The sequence below is a fragment of the Ochotona curzoniae genome, unplaced genomic scaffold (assembly GCF_017591425.1).
Source record: "Ochotona curzoniae isolate NIBS_2020 unplaced genomic scaffold, NIBS_Ocur_1.0 contig_65, whole genome shotgun sequence".
Classification (NCBI taxonomy): Eukaryota; Metazoa; Chordata; class Mammalia; order Lagomorpha; family Ochotonidae; genus Ochotona; species Ochotona curzoniae.
The window spans coordinates 70,801-91,333 of NW_024466508.1; the positions used below are offsets into that span (position 1 = coordinate 70,801).

Sequence of the window (20,533 nt, forward strand, 5' to 3'; positions counted from 1 at the left end):
CCCAAACAGCCGCAACGACTGGAGCTGAACCAATCCAAAGCCAGGAGCCAGGAACTTCTTTCCGGGTCTCCCATGCAGGTGCAGAGTCCCAAGGCTTTGGGCCATCCTCGACTGCTTTCCCAGGCCAGAAACAGGGAGCTGGATGGGAAGTGGAGCTGCCGGGATTAGAACCGGCACCCATATGGGATCTCGGTGTGTTCAAGGCAAGGACCTTGACTACTATACTGTCATGCTGTTTTATATGGGATTATTTGTCCTGACAATTAAAATGTTGGAACAGTTCAGAATTGGGCTGTGTTTATTTGCCAAAATGTTTGACCCACTGAATAAAGGCCATGTCCTGACATGGTGCCATCTGTAGTTCTGACTTTACAGAGGAGACCCCAGGTCCTTTCAGTTGATGGGGAGGCAGGAGAAGGCCCTGCCACTGAGCAAGTGACCACAGTTCCTAGGACGTTTTTCCCTGCAAGCCCAGTCTCGGGCTGCTTCCACAGTGGGAAACACATCTCCAGGGCTGGAGAGCGTCTGGAGGGGGGTACCTATCACCTAACCCATTGGAGCATCCCAGGGGTGCAGCAGGCTGGGGAGAATGTGCACCCACTGCTGCTGGAGCCAGGGAAATAGCCCTGGAGTCTTTGGGGTCACACCTAGGAATCGCGGCCTAATTGCTTACCTGGAAACATGCAGTTTCAGGGTAATATATAGGAGTGCATCACACTGCACCTGGCAGAGAATAAATACCCCGCTTGTCCATCCTCCAGTGCTTTCTTAACTGAGCTGAACCCTCTTGAAGGCCTCCTGCTCCCAAGGTGGGTCAGCTGCTCTGCAGGCTGGGGTCCCTCACCCTGTACCTGCTGTCCAGCTGTGAGCAGTGCAGGGGAAAAGTGGTCACCAGGACCTGAGCCAGGAAAGCCCACCCTAATGGAGAGCAGTTCTGCGATCCCTCCCCCACGAGCAAGTGTGTGAACAGCATTAGCTGGTCAACCTCTGCAGGCAGAGCCCTGGGATTCTGGGTGGGTGTGCCTGAGTCTACACAGCCTGCGTGTGGGAACTGGGATCCTTCAGCTGTACCCGGGTGCTCTCCGGGCTAGGGACAGAGAACCCGCACCATCCTGCCTGTGGGAGTGTGAGCGTCACATTTCCCCCCAGACCAAGGGCGGGTGAGATTGTCTGCCAGCTTCCCCAGGTGCCATTGTCACCTTGTGTCCCTGCAAAGAGGGGGCAACTGGCCTGCCCACCGGAGTGGCAGCAGGAAGGGTGGGCCTATCCTTTCCCTGGTAAATGCTCATCTCCATCTGTTGCCCTCCTATTGAAGGCTTCGAGTCTTATTTTTCTTCCCTCCCTATTTTTTTGTTTATTTCCCTGTTGACTTTCTGTGGGGGACACTTTTTAGCCATCAATTCCTTTGTCCTCTCTCCTCCTGGAGCAAAGCAGGGGTACTGCCTTGTGCGTTTCCTGTGAACAGTGGCTTCAGAGCTGTCCCTGCATCCAAGTGTGCTCAAGCTCCAGTGCAGGGTGGGGGCTGGCGAGAGGGGAGTGCAAGAGGAAGGGGTGAAGGTGGAAGCCAAAGACAGGTCCTAATGCCTGGAGGCTTTCTTAAAGTATATTTTTAAAAACTTTTGCATAAATTAAAAAACATGGGACATATTATCCCCCCCCCAAAAAAGCCTATAGCAGTTGGCATCCCTGTGAAATCAGGGCACCTTCCCAGCTGTCAGTCCTGCCACTTGTCTAGCCCCCACTCAGCTGTCCTGTCCCTTGTCCAGCCCCCCACTCAGAGTTGTCAGTCCCACCCCTTGTCTAGCCCCCCACTCAGCTGTCAGGACTGTGGCAGAGGATCTCAGCCAGTCCTGTGCTTAGCTGGTCTTCACCTCCACTCAGAAGGAAGATCTTTGTTTCTCCTCCGTGTAAATCTGAATTTCCAATAAGAAAAATTTTTAAAAGAATTTTAAGTTTTGGGCCCCAGCACCATAGCGTAATGGTTAAGATCCTCACCTTGAATGTTCCGGGATCCCATATGGGCGCCGGTTCTAATCCCAGCAGCTCCACTTCCCATCCAGCTCCCTGTTTCTGGCCTGGGAAAGCAGTGGAGGACAGCCCAAAGCCTTGGGACCCTGCACCCATGTGGGAGACCTAGCTCCTGGCTTTGGATCGGCGCAGCACCAGCTGTTGTGGTCACTTGGGGAGTGAATCATTGGACGGGGAATCTTCCTCTCTCTCTCCTCCTCTCTGTACATCTGCCTTTCCAATAAGATAAATAAATCTTTAAAAAAGAAAAAAAAATTAGCCATTGTGGCAACCTCAAGAGTCCTGAAATGTTTAATTTCAAGCAGGAAACAGCAACTGACAAGTGATGACCTTTTTTTCTTGCAGAAATAGATCTTCTGGTAAATCAGAAAACAAGTGCTTTGCTTTTAGGTCCTTTCCAGACACATCAAGTGCACAGCGCTTAAGCATGTCCCATAGCTGAGGCAGAAGGCTGCTGGGTGGGCACCGGACAGCTCCATCCTCTCTGCAGGACTGTCCAGGGGCACAGGAAGAGTACCAGGGCTAAAGGACTCCACCCTGTGGGCAGGATACCAGCCCCTGCTTGGGCTCTGAACTCCTGGCCCAGTCCTCAGTGGCCTTGCTGGGCAGCTCCTACCCTGAAGGGCAGCCTCCTCTCTGCCTGGTGAGAGGTAAGGGCCTACACTGAGGGACAGGTGGGGGCAGCTGCAGCTGGACGCTCACTGGCTTCTTTCTGAAGCTTTAGCAGAGGCCCAGTGCAGTGGCTCAGTGTCTCAATCCTTGCCTTGCATGCGCAGGTATCCCATGCGGGTGCCAGTTCATGTCCCAGCTGCTCCACTTCCCATCCAGCTCCCTGCTTGTGGCCTGGGAAAGCAGCCAAGGATAGCCCAGATTCTTGGGACCCTGTACCTGCGTGGGAGTCCCAGAAAGAACCCCTGGCTCCTAGTGGGCTCAGCTCTGGCCATTACAGCCACTTGGAGAATGAACTTTCTCCTCTGTAAAATCTGGTCTGCCTTTCCAATGAAAAAAATAAGTCTTTAAAGAGGAAGTTCCAGCAGTTCCGGTCTGCTGACCCTGACACTCGTGAGCCGTCTGCTGGCCAACAAGTTCTGTGAGGAGTCTACCAGAGCACAGAGCAGCAAGGCGGCCACCACAGGCCCAATGCTGGCTCTCCCGGGGCCCAAGCAGGCCACGTCCCTCCTCCTCTGATTCTGTGTGAGCCAAGGCCCTCCTAGAGGCCTCTAGGCTCTCCCTGTTCCTCTCCCAGCCCTGCTTCCCACTGGTCACTCCCCAGCCACCTGTCCTCTCCCTCCCTCTAGAAGGTCGCCTGACACCTGCGTCCTGCCTTTACTCAACAAGCTACAAAAGCTGTTTTGGAGTTTTGCTTTTATTGTGCATTCTCTTCCCATTAACCCACTGGTGTCAGCGCCATGCAGACTAGGATCCAAGACAGAATGCAAATCCAGACATTGCTGGAAGATTCACGAAGCAAATGGGCCAGGACAGGACGTCGTCCAAAGGGCCCTGGCCCGGAATGGCCTTGAGCTGACCGCCCCGGGGTGCAGCTTGGGAAGCCCTTACTTCTAACAATGGGCACCTGCTGCACCCAGCCGTCCGAACAGCGAGCCCGTCTCCATGCAGGCGCCGGCTCTCACTGACCAGGCCAGGCTTAGTCCTGCAACTTGAGCTCGCATTTCTTCTCCAGCGCCGCCATCTCCTTCAGGACCAGGGCCACGCTGTACCGCAGCTCCTGGAACTTGGCCACGGGGACCTCGAACCGGTGCGTGGCCCCATCGGATAGCCTCAGCTGCACCAGCACGCTGGGCTGCAGCGAGCGTGCCAGAGCGCTGGTGGAGATGGCCACGTCCACCCGCCAGCGGAAGTCCTGCAGGCGGGGCAACCCGGCACCTTGCCGCCGGGCCACCACGTCTAGGAGCGGCCGCTGGCTCCCGAACACGGCGCTGGCCACATCCCCGGCCAGGTCCTGGGGAAGGCCGAGCTCCTGCAGCTGCTCCCTGAAGGGCTCGGCCTTGAGGCTACTGGGCGGCAGCCGCAGGGCCCGGCGCAGCAGCGTGTGCGTGCCGGCCAGCAGGGCCCCCAGGCGCTCCTCCGGCAGCCCGGCGCCCAGATGCTGCACGGCCTCGCGGCAGTCCTCCCCGTGCAGGCCGCTGACCACCAGCTTGAGGAGTTTCCGGAAGGTGCTCCTGTCCACGTCGCCCAGCAGGCGGGCCAGGGCCGCTACCTCGGGGGGCAGCTGCGGCCCCAGGAAGCTGACCGGGCCGGCAGGGTGCAGGTAGGGGGCCGCAGCCCCCAGGGCGGACATCTCCCCCGCGGTCGGCGGCTGCCTGCGGGAGGAAAGCAGAGTCAGGATGCACGCGGGTGGGTGGGGGCACAACGCAGCCACAGAGCGCAGCTCGGCCCCCGCAGCCCTGGCCTCCCGCAGCCCCGGCCTCCCGCAGACCCCAGGCCCTGCAACCCCCGACCTCCCGCAGCCCCCAACCTCCCGCACCTGAAACGACTCCCCCTCAGCCGCTCGAATCTCCCGCACGTGACACGGAAGCTCGGCCTTGGAGCGCGGGGCGCGGCGGCCGCCGGAAGCCGAACCAGTTCATGCACTTCCGGACCGCTCTAGGAGCGCGGAGGACCCGCGCCTCTGTGCTCCTCGCGCCAAGCTCCGCCCCCAGCGGCCGGCCGCCTCGCTTAGGTATGAGGACAGAGTGGACGGCGTGGACAGGATGGACGGGGGGAGGACGGGAAGGACGGAGAAGACAGGGAGGACGGAGAGGACAGGGGGAGGACAGGATGGACGGAGAGGACAGGGAGGACGGGGAGGACAGGATGGACAGGGAGGACAGGATGGATGGGGAGGACGGAGAGGACAGGGTGGACAGAGAAGACGGCATGAACGGGGTGGATGCGGTGGACAGGGTGGACTTGGAGGATAGGGTGGACCGGGAGGGAGGACAGGGTAGACAGGGTGGGTGGATGCATGGGGTGGACGGATGGATGGGGAGGACAGGTGGACAAGGTGGATGGGGTGGATGGATGGACGGGGAGGACAGGGTAGATGGGCTGGGCCCAATAGAGAATTCTCTTAAACAGGAGCATTTGACCTATAATGCCACACCACCTCACCTGCGCACCCACAAAGAAGACACCATCACGGGCCCAGCGCTGTGGCCTACTAGCTAAAGTCCTGACCTTGAACATGCCAGAATTCGAATCCAGCTCCCTGCCTGTGGTCTGGGAAAGTAGTGCAGGACGGTCCAAAACCTTGGGACCCTGCACCTGTGTGGGAGACCCGGAAGAAGCTCCTAGCTCCTGGTGGATTGCCTTAACTCTGGCCGTTGCGGCCAATTGGGGAGTGGATCATCAGACAGAAAATCTTCCTCTCTGTCTCTCCTCCTCTCTGTACATCTGCTTTTCCAATAAATAAATAAATCTTAAAAAAACAAAACAAAAGAAAAAAACATGAATCCTCCTAAGCTTTAAAAATACGCCAAAGTTGGGCCCGGCGTGGTGGCGCAAGTGGTTAAGGTCCTCGCCTTGCATGCCCGGGATCCCATATGGGCGCCGGTTCTATCCCAGAAGCCCCGCTTCCCTTCCAGCTCCCTGCCTGTGGCCCAGGAAAGCAGTCGAGGACGACCCAAAGCTTTGGGACCCTGCACCCGTGTGGGAGACCCGGAAGAGGCTCCTGGCTTCGGACTGGCATAGCATCGGCCATTGCGCTCACTTGGGGAGTGAATCATCGGACGGAAGATCTTCCTCTCTGTCTCTCCTCTCTGTATATCCGCCTTTCTAATAAAAAAAAAATAAAAATAAATCTTTAAAAAAAAATGCCAAAGTTATTTTTTTGGTAAAAGTTTCTAATCCTTACCTCACTGTCCCAGATAAATAAAGGAGCTGATTCCAAGGACTAAGCATGACTCCACATCTCATCAAGCAAGTTGTCTGGAGTTACAAGGAAATTCGAAACAAAAATCTCAGCTGCTCAAGCCGTCTTGTAAAAGCTGTACTGTCTCTGTTCAATGGGGCAATCGTAAGCAACAGATAACACCATGAATGGATGTTGATAATGCCGTACAAACTGAGACACCCAGCAAGTTCCCCCAAAGTGCATACATTGCAGTTCTGACCACCAACCTCAGAAGGTGACCACATTTGATACAGGTAATTAAAACAGTGAGTGAAGGGCCTGGCGCAGTAGCCTAGCAGACAAAGTTCTTGTCTTGCAACTGCCAGGAACCCATATGGGCGCCAGTTCTAATCCTGGCGACCCCGCTTCCTATCCAGCTCCCTGTCTCTGGCCTGGGAAAGCAGTGGAGGACAGCCCAAAGCCTTGGGACCCTACATCCACATAGGGGGCGTGCAAGGAGCGCCTGGCTTCAGATCGGCCCAGTTCTAGCTGTGAGGGTCATTTGGATAGTGAACCAGAAGATGGAAGATCTTTTTCTCTTTTTCTTCTCTGTGTTTCTACCTTTCCAAGAAAAACAAATAAACCTTAATAAAAATAAATAAATCTTTAAAAGATTTACTTTATTGGAAAGGCAGATCAGATTTATAGAGAGGAGAGACAAACAGAAAAATCTTCCACCCTCTGGGTCACTCCCCAAGTGGCTACAGTTGATCCAAAGCCCGGAGCCTCTTCCAGGTCTCCCACACAGGTGCAGGGTCCCAAGGCTGTCCTCGACTGCTTTCCCAGGCCACAGGCAGGGAGCTGGATGGGAAGTGGAGCTGCCGGGACATGAACCAGTGACCACATGGGATCCTGGTGTTTGGAAGTGAAGGATTAGCTAGTTGAGCTATTGTGCTAACTCTAGCTTGCAGTCATCAGTGTACAGGTGTGTTTATGAAATCGCTGGGTCAGAAGAGGTGAGTTTACAGCGAATCAGAACTGGTCACACCACTGAATGTTTTCATGGGAATCCATGTGATCTATTCCAGGAAACACCACATTGCACAGCTCCCCGGCCTAACCGCAGTGCTCTTGGCCTAACTGCAGAGCTCAGCTGTTTGGATTCACAGTGGTTCTTTTCTTGGTTTTCATGTGAACACCTGAAATGTCTGCAGGACACAGCAGTCACAGCTTTTTTTTTTTTTTTGAATAAATATTTATTTATTGGGCCTGGCACAGTAGCCTAGTGGCTAAAGTCCTCATCTGGCACACACTGTGATTCCATGTGAGCAGTGGTTCTAATCCCCATCCTCCTCGCCTCTTTATATAGGCCTGGCACGGTAGCCTAGTGGCTAAATCCTCACCTTGCACCCACCAAGATGCCATATGGGCACTGGTTCAAGTCCTGGCTGCTCCACTCCCCACTGCAGTTGGGAATGAACTAGCAGACCAGCCACCATGGGAGTCCTGGATATGGCTAGTTAGCATGGAATACTGCTGACCACCACACACCTACCACACAAGCTATGACTGGAGGCCCGTCTGGCAGGGCTGGATACCAGTAATTGACAGTGAGTGTCAGATCAGGGGATGGGTCACATTAGACCAGGCCATGACACCAACCAACACGCAGGAGAACCAGGTCCAGAGGTGGATCCTGTGCGGGATATGTGGGCCCAACCCTATGGAACTACTTGTCTTGCTGGTTAGCTTGAGGGTTGGGATGGTGATGGGCTGAGCTAGATATGACCATGGAACTCACAAGTGCTCACCAGTGCTAGGGCTGAGAACAAGCTGGGCAGGTCCAAGCTGCAGCACCCACATGAGCACCCTAAAATAGAGTGTGGGGCAGGCTGGCCATACCAACTCATACAAAGCCCAGGACGGATGGGGCAGGCCATCCCGGGTAAGGGTCAAGCACCCGCTGGCATGCGTGAGATCTGGGTCTGGGAGTGTCCCAAGTAAGAGTACCTGGGAGACTCCCCTAGTGGGTCACAGCCCCTGCTGGTAAGCAAGTGGTCCAGGCCTGGATGTTGGACAGGCCGGGCAGGGTAGTTCCAGCCGTCGGCAACTACATGAGCTAGTTTTGGAAGGGGGCGGACCGGGTGGGGCCAAGCAAACCACAGTCCACTGGCAAGTACAGAAACCAGGATGGTAGTGCAGGTCATGCCGGGATAGGCTGCCATACCTACTGGTTTGCATAAGCCAGGGATGAAAGCAGACAGCAGGGCCAGGTTGCAGCATCCTTCAACCAGAGTTGGGACTTGGGGTGGACTATGCCAAGCTAGGTCAGAGCAACCACTGGCAAGCATGAGGTCTGTGGCTGGGATCACCCTGGCTGGGTGGTGGTCCCTACCAGTGAGCCAAGGGCCGGAGTGGGGGCTGTGGTCTGGTCTGGACATGGATGCAATCTCCCTCGGCGTGGGTGTGGACAGGGTCTGGAATGTGCCAGAGTAGGCTTAACTTTAGCACCCACTGGTGCTCATGAGAACCAGAGTGGGTGTAGAACAGGCTGGGCTAGGTCTCTGCCCATGCTGAGCTATGCATGAGCTGTGTCTGGCTGTGGGCTAAGGTTGGCTGGGCTGTAGCACCCAACAATAAGAACTGGAATGGGGGCCGATGTGAAGGCCTGGCAGTTAAAGTCCTCACCTCAAACGCACTGGGATCCCATATGAGTGACAGTTCTAATCCCGGTAGTCCCACTTCCCATCCAGCTCCCTGCTTGTGGCCTGGGAAAGCAGTCGAAGATGGCCCAAAGCCTTGGGTTCCTGCATCCATGTGGGAGACCTGGAGGAGGTTCCTGGCTCCTGGCTTCAGATCAGTACAGTATCGGCCATTGCGGTCACTTTAGGAGTGGATCATCAGACGGAAGATCTTCCTCTCTGTCTCTCCTCCTCTCTGTATATCTGAGTTTGCAATAAAAGTAAATAAAAATTTTTTAAAAGAACTGGAATGGATGAGGGCCAGTCAGGAAAGGCTACTGTTCCTAATAGGACAGGAGGTGGACTAAGGAGGGCTGGCCCATGGACCCACTTGTGTGCGTGATATCTGGCATTGGGAGATATCCTGATGGAGGAGCGTGGGGAGCTCCTCTGTCAGGACACAGTTCCTGCAGGTGAGCACAAAGCCAAGAAAGGGAGCAAACCAGACCAGGCCAGGTTATGGTACCTATGGACTTACCTTTGGCTCAGGTCAGGGGTGAGCCAGGCTGGACCAGTTCATGTCACCTGCTGGCAAATCTGAGAGCCAGAATGGTGTGTGGGTCATGCCAGATCAGGCTGTAATACCAGCCAGTTCACATTAGGGCCAGGACTAAGGACTGGCTGAGCTGGCTATGAAGCAGTCCCTACCAGTGTGAGCTGGAACTGGGGGTGGGTCAGGCCAGGTCAGGCTACAGCACCCACTGGCAAATGCTGAGGTGAGGTGGGCCATGCCAGACTGGGCCACAGCGCGCAACCAGCACACATGAGACCTGGGGAGAGTGGGTGAACCCAGTAGGAGAGCTGTAGGGAGCTCCCCTGCTGGGCCACCATTTCCGCTGGTGAGCCTGAGAGCTGGGACTGGGGGTAGGGGCAGGATACAACACCTGTTGGCCTGCATGTAAGCTGGATTGGAGACAAGCTGGACACATTGTAACTACTGGTATATGCCAAGCCAGAGTGGATGAAGGTTGGCTAGGCTTTGCCACAGCATCAGCTGGCAGAGGCTGGCAAGGGAGAAAACTCTGTCGAGCTAAACTGCAGAACCACCTGGACAGTGCAAGATGCGGGAGTGGGAGTGGGCCCAGTAGAGAAACAGTGGCACTTCTCTCCTGGGTTGCCACTCCAGCTGGTGAACATGAAATCCAGGACTGGGGCAGGTGTGGCTAGATAGAATGGCACCCACTGGCAGGTGTGTGGTCTGGATAGTGGGGCTGGTTGGGTTGAACTAGGTTTCAATGCCCATAGACATGTGTGAGAGCTGAATGGGATGTGGGACAGACAGGATCAGTCTGCTGTACATACTGGCAAGCATGGGAATCAGGCAAGGTGTGGGCATGGTGGGGTTATTGAGGGTGGCTCTGTCTAGGCTGCAGGTCCCACTGGTTTGCATGGGGGCTGAGGGTGTGTGGTGGGCAAGATCAGGCTGGACTGCAACACCCATTAGTTTGCGTAGAAGACAGGGCTGGAGACAACTGACTAGTAATTGCAACTAACATGGGCCAATTTGGGCAATGGACTGTGCTGGACCCCATATTTGCATGCACAAAGGGGTCAGGTCTGGGATCAGCTTAGATGAAGTTTCTATGGGGTTCCCCCAACTGAACCAACCACTGGACTCAGAATTCCAACCACAGAGAGAATTGCAAGTTCCATGTCTGACTGTGTAGGACATGTCAGAGCTGGGCCTCCTCGGTGGCGTAGATGGAGAGAGGACAGCATATCCAGGTGCACGTGGAGGACATGGCAGCACACTGGACCTGCAGAGGACACCTGGTACCATAACATAGGACGGAGGACAGAAAAGATCAATCAACTATCCCAGCCAAGCATAGATGGTGGATACCTGGGCAATGTCAGACTACGTTAGCCCAGTGAATTCTGGAGAGATTTCATCATGATTGGAGTGGCAAGATCAGCAACAATACAGAATTGTTGAGCTACCAAAACCACTTGAGCAGTACCCTCAGAGCCTGGCCCATATCGGGGATCCTGGGTTGGTTGGGAGGCTGGGTATGGCTTCTCCCCTTATCTCTCCCCTCCCCCCAGATACAGGAAAGAAAAAACAGAATGTGAAAACAGTGGTCTCAGGCCCGGCAGCGTGGCCTAGCGGCTAAAGTCCTCGCCTTGAATGCCCCGGGGATCCCATATGGGCGCCGGTTCTAATCCCAGCAGCTCCACTTCCCATCCAGCTCCCTGCCTGTGTCCTGGGAAAGCAGTCGAGAACGGCCCAAAGCCTTGGGACCCTGCACCCATGTGGGAGACCTGGAAGAGGTTCCTGGCTTCGGATCGGCATAGCATTGGCCGTTGTGCTCACTTGGGGAATGAATCATTGGACGGAAGATCTTCCTCTCTGTCCCTCCTCTTTGTATATTTGACTTTCCAATAAATAAATAAATCTTAAAAAAAAAAAAAAACAATGGTCTCACCCTCTCTTCCTCTTGCCCTTGACCCTTCGCACCCTAATCAAATATGTAAATTATAAAAAATAAAATTTATATGATTTTTAAAAAGAAAATGCATATTATGAAAAGATATTTCATCTGCCAAAGTAGCCTAGCAACTAAAGTCCTTGTCTTGCACACACTGGGATCCCATATGCACACCAGTTCTAATCCCGGCAGCCCCACTTGCCTTCCAGCTCCCTGCTTGTGTCCTGGGAAAGCAGTCGAGGACAGCCCAAAGCCTTGGGTTCCTGCACCTGCGTGGGAGACCTGGAAGAGGTTCCTGGCTCCTGGCTTCGGATTAGTTCAGCTTCGGCTGTTGCAGCCATTTGGGGAGTGAACCAGTGGATGGATCTTTCTCTTTGTATCCCTTTCTCTCTGTATATCTGCCTTTCCAATTAAAAAAAAATGCATCTTAAAAAAAAAAAAACACATTGGCTTAAAACTTTTGTGCAAAAATATTTCACATTTTATGATTTTTTATGAGGCACAGACAGCCACACACCTAGCCCTAATCTGATGGTCTGTGCCCCAATGATTTTGTCTTCCAGCCCTGGTCCTGCGCTGGGCTCAAGGGAGAAGGAGCCTGACAGTTGCCCTGCTAACCAGAGGAGGATGAAATTGCTCCCAGAGGCCTTCAGCCTGCTCGCCTGAGGCAGTGCAATGATCGCTCCGCCAATGGAGGGCGAAGCAAGCCCTGTTAACAAAGCCCTCGCACGGCTTTTCCTAGCTCTTCTTCTTTGCCCACTCCTTCACCTCTCTCTGCTGCGCGGGGAAGGGAAGCCGATGACTGTGGAATAAAGGCCATCTAGATTCTTTTTATCTACTTTTCTTTCCCTGGCGGTCAGCGAATCTAACAGAGCCCAGTTCAGTTCTCCCATAAGCCGGCAAGGATCCATTCCTTGGGCCAATACTGCTATCACTCAGGCATGCAAGTGCAGAAAAAACCTGCAGTCATAAAGACGGGTTCCCTGCACCACCTGGCTCCTGCGCGCCGGCATGCGCTGTGGAAGCAAGGGTCTGGAAACGGCTCCTCTCGGTGCAGGCCCTGGGCTCAGCGCGTCCACCCCAGGGACCTCAGGCCGACGTGTCCACCCCCTCTTCCCGCTCACCCGCGACTTCGTGCACAGGAAGGCCGGGGGTGGAGGGCGGGCCTAAGGACGGAAAGTGGGGTCTCCGTGGCTCCGCCCGCCAGCGCGGCCCTTCCTTGAGCCTGGGAGCACCCCGGAAATGCGAGGGCGGAGCCACAGGTCCACTGCCGGCCACGCGGATGCCCTTCCGCTGCTCCGCCCCCCGCGCTCCGGCCGATTGGGAGGTGCGCCCGGGGCAGTGGACCCTTGGAGAGGGGCTCCCCGGGGCGCAGCGGGGCGCAGGAGGAACCAGGCCGGACGGTAGGAGGTGCGCCCGGGGCAGTGGACCCTTGGAGAGGGGCTCCCCGGGGCGGAGCGGGGCGCAGGAGGAACCAGGCGGGATGGCGGGAGGTGCGCCCGGGGCAGTGGACCCTTGGAGAGGGGCTCCCCAGGGCGCAGCGGGGCGCAGGAGGAACCAGGCCGGACGGTAGGAGGTGCGCCCGGGGCAGTGGACCCTTGGAGAGGGGCTCCCCGGGGCGGAGCGGGGCGCAGGAGGAACCAGGCGGGACGGCGGGAGGTGCGCCCGGGGCAGTGGACCCTTGGAGAGGGGCTCCCCAGGGCGCAGCGGGGCGCAGGAGGAACCAGGCGGGACGGCGGGAGGTGCGCCCGGGGCAGTGGACCCTTGGAGAGGGGCTCCCCGGGGCGGAGCGGGGCGCAGGAGGAACCAGGCCGGGGGTTTCACAAGGAACTGAGTGGCAAGGGCTGCGCTCGGCTGGCGCTTGCCCTGGGTTACTGAGTTAAGGGGCCGCTCCGGGCCAAGACATTCTCTGCCTTGACTGAGCGGGATCCACTCACGAAGCCTTGCAGCCGCAGTAACCAGCACCCCGTGGTCTAAACTTGCTGCTTCTCCTTCCTTTCACTCCCCGCAGTTTGGAGCGGCCCTGGGCAGCGCTGTACCTCCGGGAGGAGGCGCTCCCGGAGAGGCGTCGCCGCGAAGGAGGTGCACCCGGAGATGCCCCTGACCTTCCAGGATGTGGCTGTGTATTTCTCTCCGGCAGAGCAGTAGCAGCTCGGCCCCCAACAACAGACACGTGATGCTGGAAAATTACGGAACGTGGCCTCTCTAGGTGACGCTTTGCGGGGAGCTCTCAGATTGGGGGGCTGCTGTGGTTCTTAGAATGCTCCTTGTTCCCAGAGGCCAGCCTGGGCTTTGTGCATTCCCTGGAGACTCCCTGTGTCCCCCATCTGAGGACTTCATTCTCTGTTGCTGTAGCCCCATGGGTGTCTCCAGGGTAGGGGCTCTCAGCCCCTGATGATACCGGTACATGGATATAGGGCACTTCTCATTTGGCGTGGAAGTCCAGCTGGGGCAGCTTGCAGTCCTAGCTCACTCGAGGCTCTTACCTTCCACAGGATTCCCAGTGCCAAAGCCTGAGCTGATCTCCCAGCTGGAGCAAGGGGAGGAACTGTGGTTCCCAGATCGCATGAGAGCTGAGGAACCAGAGGTCTTTGGAAGCTGCTGAACGGGTGAGCGTGGGTGGAGAACCCCCCCAGAGGCTCCCAGGCCTGGCTCGGCTGCAAGAGGGACAGGGATCCAGGGTCAGGGATCCAGGGATAGGGATCCAGGGACAGGGATCTGAGGGACAGGAATCCGAGGGACAGGGATCCGTGGCTTCTTCTAGAACAGCCTGACACTGGAGTGGTTTTCCTGGTCATATCCTTTCAAGTTTTTTTTTTTTAAGATTTTTGTAATTTTTATTGGGAAGTCAGATACACAATGAGGAGGAGAGACAAGAGAGGAAGATCTTCCATCTGTTGATTCCCTCCCCAAGTGACCACAACGACCGGAGCTGTGCTGATCAGGAGCCAGGAGCCTCTTCTGCGTCTCCCACATGGGTGCAGGGTCCCAAGGCTTTGGGCCATCCTCGACTGCTTTTCCAAGGCACGAACAGGGAGCTGGTTGGGCAGAGGGGCCTCCAGGATTAGAACTGGTGTGCATATGGGATCCCAGTGTGTTCAAGGCGAGAACTTTGGTTGCTAGGCTATTGCGCCAGGCACCAGTTTTTTAAGTAGAATGTATGTATTGGCCTTTTAAAACAAGATTTATTTTTATTTGGAAAGCAGAGTTACAAAGGGGGAGACAGGTTTTTTCCCACAACCCCTACTCCCCAAATGGTTGAAATAGCTGGGTCTGGGTCAGATGGGAGCCAGGAGCTTCTTCCTGGTCCCACATGGGTGCAGAGTCCCAAGGCTTTGGATCATCCTGCACTGCTTTGTCAGGCCACAAATAGGAAGCTGGATGGGAAGAGGGGCTGTGGGATTAGAACTGGCACCCTGGTTATATGTGATCCTGGTGCATGCAATGCAAGGACTTCAGCCACTAGGTTACCACGCCGGGCCCAACACTCGTGCCTTTTGACAGCAGCTGCTCTCTGGCCTTGTTCTCCAGCTCTTCTTTCCTCCTGTCTCAGCCTTGTAGGGTTCCATTTCAGGGCATGCCTTCATTTGACTGCCAACTGCTGGAGCCAGCAGCAGTAGGTACCCTAACTTTTCACGTCATCTGTGTATCATCTAACTTCTGCAGTAAGTTACCACATGGTTGGCTGAGGGTGTTCTACCCTCCAATTTTGTGTATACTCCAAGAGTGTGTGTGTGTGTGTGTGTGTGTGTGTGTGTGTGTGTGTGTGCGCCGGAGTCCAGCTCCAGCTGAGTTCGGAGCTCGGGAAGGGTGCGTGGAGTCGGCGATGAAGAAAGACACAGACACAGACACTTGGTGCGTTCTCACAACAGCTCAAGAAAAAACTGTCCTTTTTATTTATTTGAAACACCTCACAAGCTTCTGCACAAGCAACTATTTTATTTTTTCTTTTCAAAATTAAGGGGCATGTACAGATATTTGGTCACTCTGTCTGCACTTCAAGGCTAAGCAGGTGCCCCTAAAGATAATTTTGCAAAATACTGTATTCATATTCTTCAAAGCAAGCTATTGTTTATTCTACAACAGCAGCCATGGAGCGACAGCCAGGACTCCAAGGCCAAGGCACATGCGATTACCTGCTAATCAGTAGTACCTGCCCACCACATTTCTATTTCTACAATTTACCCATCATTTAATGGGCAAATAAGTTACAAGGGAAAAAACCTAAAATCTAAAACAGAAACTTCAAATGTGAAATCTCCCTACAACTATAGACTCCTACAACCCCATAAACAATAAAGCAATAATCAAAAGCATTTTTTGTTAATAAAACATCGTTAATTCCTCTAGCTAAAAATTATAAAAGCAGCTAAAACAATTACATTCTCTAGGCTCCAAAAAATTGCAAAGACAAACTAACCTTTGAGATAACAATAACTATATTTATTGCCATAGCAGTTTCAGCTCTTACTCCCATCACTTGCATTAATATTTAAGACATATATCAAGCCCCTTCCCAGAGGGTGTGCTGTATGTCTGGGCCAGGTTCTGAGGCAATAGTTAGCACACAATAAGGTGTCCAAAAATGACATGGGCTTAATTGTGCTCCTGTGTGTAAATTGTCAAAGGCCCACTCACCAAGACATTATCAGTGACATTAACTTTCAAGCTCACATCAGTGGCAAACAATGCCTCAATAGATTACAGAATTCTTAGTGGGGTGCTTGCGTGTCCATGCAGCCAGGGGGTGAAACAGCGTCAGTGTGGTCAGAGAGAAATATACCGGGCCCTGCCAAACAGCTGGAAGCTCCCCTGGGCCCTGCCAAGCAGGGGAGCTATTCTCTTCACACCTTCGTGCCATCCACACCTACCGCGCGGACCCCAGCATGTGTGTGTGTTTTACGATTTATTTTCATTGGAAAGGCAGATTTACAGAGAAGGAAAGAGACAAAGAAAGATCTTCTGCCCACTGGTTCTCTCCCCATGTGGCTGCAATGGCCAGAGCTGAGCTGATCCAGAGCCCAGAGCCTCTTCCAGGTTCCCATGCAGACACAGGGTCCCAAGGCTTTGGGCCATCCTTGACAGCTTTCCCAGGCCACAAGCGGGGAGCTGGATGGGAAGTGGGGCTGCCATAACACAAACCTGTGCCCATATAGGTCCCAGCAAATACAAGGTGAGGTTTAGACACTGAGCCATCACACTGGGTCTGTGAATACATCTTTAAACCACACACACAAAAGGATAGTTTAATTTTACAGTTATATGTGCTCCTCAAGTTACAGTGGGCTACATCCTGATAATTCCATCACAAGTTGAAAGCGTGTTGAACACATTGTGCCACTGAACAGGGAGTGTTGGTTGTTCCCTGGATCTGGGCTTGCTGCTGTTGTCATCAGGAGGGTGCATCACTTTGGAAGCTGGAAGAGACCAGAATCCAAACCTGAAGTATGGTTTCTGTTGATGTGTACCACTCCTGCACCATTGTCAGCCGGGGTAAGTTGAATACCGTCTGAATATAATTTAAAACAATTAAAAGAATAAAGAGCCAAAAGTTTTTTCTGCATGTAAGGAGCTTAGAGGTTGCCATTGTGTCCTGACTACAACGTAAAAGTTGAACCAACTGAAAAATCAACAGTGCTGACCTTTCACAGAATTAAGTTCCTGGGGCAACCGCTGCATACAGAAGGGCGTGTGTGTAGAGCATCTGCGCCTGCGAGCAGAACCCTTGCAGGGAGCTCGCTGGGGCGTGGGCCTGTGAACAGAACCCACGCAGGGAGCTCGCTGGGGATCGGCAGGAAAGCCTGAGGTGACACGTTGCCCAGTGTGGACAGCACTGAGCTGTAAGCTCCGGGGGCTGTCTGATGGTCTACAGCTGTGTGAGTTTGACTTCCAAGGATTCTACCACGACCGCTAAGTGATTCTCAAAGAATGCCTCCTTCCTGTGGCAGGGGAAGGGCACGGGAATAATCCTGCAGGAAGGCGGAGCACTGTGTTTGTTGCCAGGGTCTCCCTCTGGAGTCACTCTCTTGTTGGCACCTAACCTGCGCGGTTTGCGCAGTTTCCCTGAGCTGCCCGAGAGCTGCTGCGTCGCACCTCAAGGTGTGGCGTTCACACTCCAGGCACAGACCTGGGAGAAACTGAGACCCCACCCCTGCATCTGAACACGGTGTCAAGAACTGAAGGAGCATTGCCTTTTGAGAGAAAAAATTATGAGACATAAATATGGAGCAAAAAATCAAATTTGAAGAAACTGAACAAACATCAGAACCAGTTAGATATGGTAGGAGTATTAGGGTTAGATTTATCAGACCAGGGATTAAAAACTGATTAATTTGTTTATCATGTAAACAAACATAATGAAATGCTACAGATAACAAGAAATACGGTAGAAATGAGAAACAGCTTCGGGAGCACTTTGGTGCCCTGGACAAGGGCTAGAGATAGCGTTATTTAAAAGTGGACCTGGATTAGTTGTACACTGGGTTGTAAGCAGTAAAGGCTGAAAATCTAAGTCTGACTTATGCACTAGGAAAGGAAGTAAATGGAATCATACATATTGCTCAACTGAAATTTCAAAGGCAAGAAAAGTATGGAAGAGAAATACAAAGAAAAGGAGGGTGGTAAGTAGGTAAACAATGCAGAACTGTGATTTAATCCAACAGCGTCTCGTGCCCATGGTCCGAACACTTGGGTGCACACTGAATGACACTGTCAGAGTGACTCCAGTCACAAAGCTCAACTCACAACACAGGTTCAAAGTGAGGACAGACTGCGAAGGGTCACTTCGCTGTCAGCTGACTTCAGGGAAGGTTATCGGCCATCAAGGGCTCGTAGAAGGATCTGCAGCTCAGGGCAGGGTCGCAGTCCTTGAGGTGCGTGTGTGCCTAAAGAGACAGACATGTGAGAACTGTAAGGACAAGTGGATTCTTATTAAGTGGAGACCCTGTCACCTCTGCGTCAGAAAGGAACAGCAATGACAGCAGGGAGGATGTAGTTGGACTCGGTGCCAGCCCCAGTGACTGTGTCTCTCTGCTTCTGGACAACAAGGGATACTTTGTTCAGTGCGTGTGTGATACATCTGTTCTGAACTATGAAACACTGTAACGTCTGAAAGAATAGCAAGTGTACTGTATCTGCTCTCAGACTATAATGACATTGAAATAGAAATTAGGAACAGAAAAATGTCTGGAAGATCCTCCCGAATACTTGGAGGATAATCAACATATTATTAATGCGTGGATCAGAGGAGTCTGAAGGGAACATTTCAAGTATTTAGAACTTAATGAAAATACAAGCACTCAGCTGTGTGAAATGCTGGGAGGGCAGTGCTCTGAGAAACTTGCAGCATTAGATAGGCGATTAGGAGAGCTAGAAATATTCTAAGCTTGAGTGTTGGGAAAAGAAGAGCAAATTAAGTCTGAGGTAAGTAAAAGCAAAGAAATAGTAAACAATTTGGGGGCCTGGTGCAGTAGCTTAGCAGCTAGAGCCCTCACTTTGAGCGTGCTCGGATCCCATGTGGGCACTGGTTCTAATCCTGGCGGCTCCACTTCCCATCCAGCTCACTGCCTGTGGCCTGGGAAAGCAGTTGAGGACGGCCTAAATCCTTGGGATCGTGCACCCGTGTGGGAGACCTGGATGAAGCTCCTGGCTTTGGACCAGCTGAGCTCCAGCCATTGTGGCTGCCTGGGGAGTGAATCATCGGATTCCTCTGTCTCTCATCCTCTCTGTATAGCTGACTTTCCAATAAAAAATATATGTTAAAAAAACATAACAATTAGAGTAGAAACCAATGAAATTGAAAACAAATTAGTGAAGAAACTAGATTAAAAAAAAAAAACAATAAAACTTACTCGCCTCTAACCATGCTAAGCCAAAAATAGTAAGGACATCATATTAGTAACAGAAATGAATGAGAGAGATTTGAACTACAGAAATGAACTACAGAGATTTCTTGCAAACACAGCAATATAGGGAAAAACTGTGTCCACACTTAGATGAAATGGACCAATCTCTTGAAAGACACAGCCCGTAAAAAACTCAAGTAAGAAACAGATAAACTGAAATCTATTCCAAAACAACAGCCAGTGTCGGCGTTTGCTGCATTGGGTTAGGGCACTGAGGCCAGACTCGGACGTGGAGGTTCCAGTTTGTGCCTGGGGAGCCCGCAGATGGATTTGGACCTCTGCTTCCCATGTGGGAGACCAGGACTTAACCTTGGGTCAGACCTGGCTATTTTGGTCAACTAGGGGGCAAAAGAAGGCAATATCAAGAAAGCAGAATGACAGCCTGATGGGAGAAAATTCAAAGAACACACCTGATAAATTCCTTCATATATGTAGATAGATATCCATATGTACACACATATCCATATATACATATAAACACATACCTTTACACACACACACATATATATATACATATGCACACATACATAGGTACACACATATATATAGGATCTTAAATTCAATCATAAGAAAATGAACAGTCTGATTAAAAAGTAAGAAAAGGCCTAAACGAACACCCGAGTGGAGAAGACACATGGATGACAAGTGGGCGAGTGGAAGTTGACATGGTGTGCCAGTAAGAAATTACAGAATCAAGGAACAGTGAGCCAGGTCACCGCTGGCCAACAGGCTAATCCTCCACATTGTAGCAGGTGCGTCTCGTGGGCACTGGTTCCAATCCTGACTGCTACAGCTTGAGTCCTGCTCCCTGTGTGGCCTGGGCGAGCAGTGGGGGAGGGCTCAGGCCTTTGCACCCAGCACCTGTGTGGGTGACGCAGACGGAGCTCCTGGAATCACTGTCTCCATTCCGATTGTCACCTCCATTTGGAAAGTGAGCCAGCAGATGGTGTCTGTCCTCTTTGTAAATCTACTTTTCAAATTACAAATGAGTTTAAAAAGCAGTGAGCTGCACACCTTTAGACTGGCCAATCCATTGAAGCCCCCGTGGAGGGAAGGGTGTGAGCAGCTGCCGGAAAGCTTAGCAGACAAGCCTTGACTGACTCACTCACTGATTGTACGCTAGTATTTACCAACGTGAATTAACATTGTCCACAAAGCCTGCAGGCAGATGTTTATCAGATGTTTTCATACTTCTCCAAACTTGGAAGCAACTGCCTTGTCCTTCGGATGAGTGGGTGAGTAAAACTGGCAGCCCAGACAGTGGGATGCTGTCCATGGCTGGAACAAATGAGGCGTGAGGTCAAAGGGACAGGCAAAGACCAAGAGCACATTGCTAAGAAGAAACTAAAATGTCGGACCCCGGAAAAGGCAGAATGTGGAGATGGGCTGGCAGAGGAGAGGCCCCGGGCGGGGAACTGCTGCGGGTGATCCCGGAGGGGCTCTCTGTCTGGGCTCTGGTCAAGCCCAGGGATGCACATAGCCATGCGTGAACCGTGACTGTAGGCACAGGTAGGAATGGCCATGCAGCCATGTCTGTGTGGCATGGGCCACTGCAGGGGAGAATCAAGTCCTGGGAGAGGCTATGCACCTGCTGTC

At 53.0% G+C, this 20,533-nt stretch overlaps 1 protein-coding gene and 1 long non-coding RNA gene across 3 annotated transcripts; one reads left to right on the forward strand and one right to left on the reverse strand.

Moving 5' to 3' along the window:
- Positions 1 to 2,988: 2,988 nt before the first annotated feature.
- On the reverse strand, positions 2,989 to 4,570 carry COMMD5 (COMM domain containing 5). Of its 2 annotated transcripts, none has more exons than XM_040991559.1 (2): positions 4,556 to 4,570; positions 2,989 to 4,352 (listed from the first exon to the last, which is right to left on the reverse strand). In XM_040991559.1, the coding sequence occupies exon 2, from the start codon at positions 4,328 to 4,330 to the stop codon at positions 3,677 to 3,679; it is 654 nt and encodes a 217-aa protein (XP_040847493.1). In that variant the 5' UTR covers positions 4,331 to 4,352; positions 4,556 to 4,570; the 3' UTR covers positions 2,989 to 3,676. The 2 variants fall into 2 exon arrangements, with proteins under 2 accessions (XP_040847493.1, XP_040847492.1); XM_040991558.1 differs by having other exon boundaries at positions 4,517 to 4,566.
- A 7,997-nt stretch (positions 4,571 to 12,567) lies between these two features.
- Positions 12,568 to 13,844, forward strand: LOC121163842. The gene is made up of 3 exons (XR_005884983.1): positions 12,568 to 12,609; positions 13,045 to 13,242; positions 13,529 to 13,844. It is a non-coding gene; the product is annotated as an uncharacterized LOC121163842 (long non-coding RNA).
- Positions 13,845 to 20,533: the final 6,689 nt, after the last annotated feature.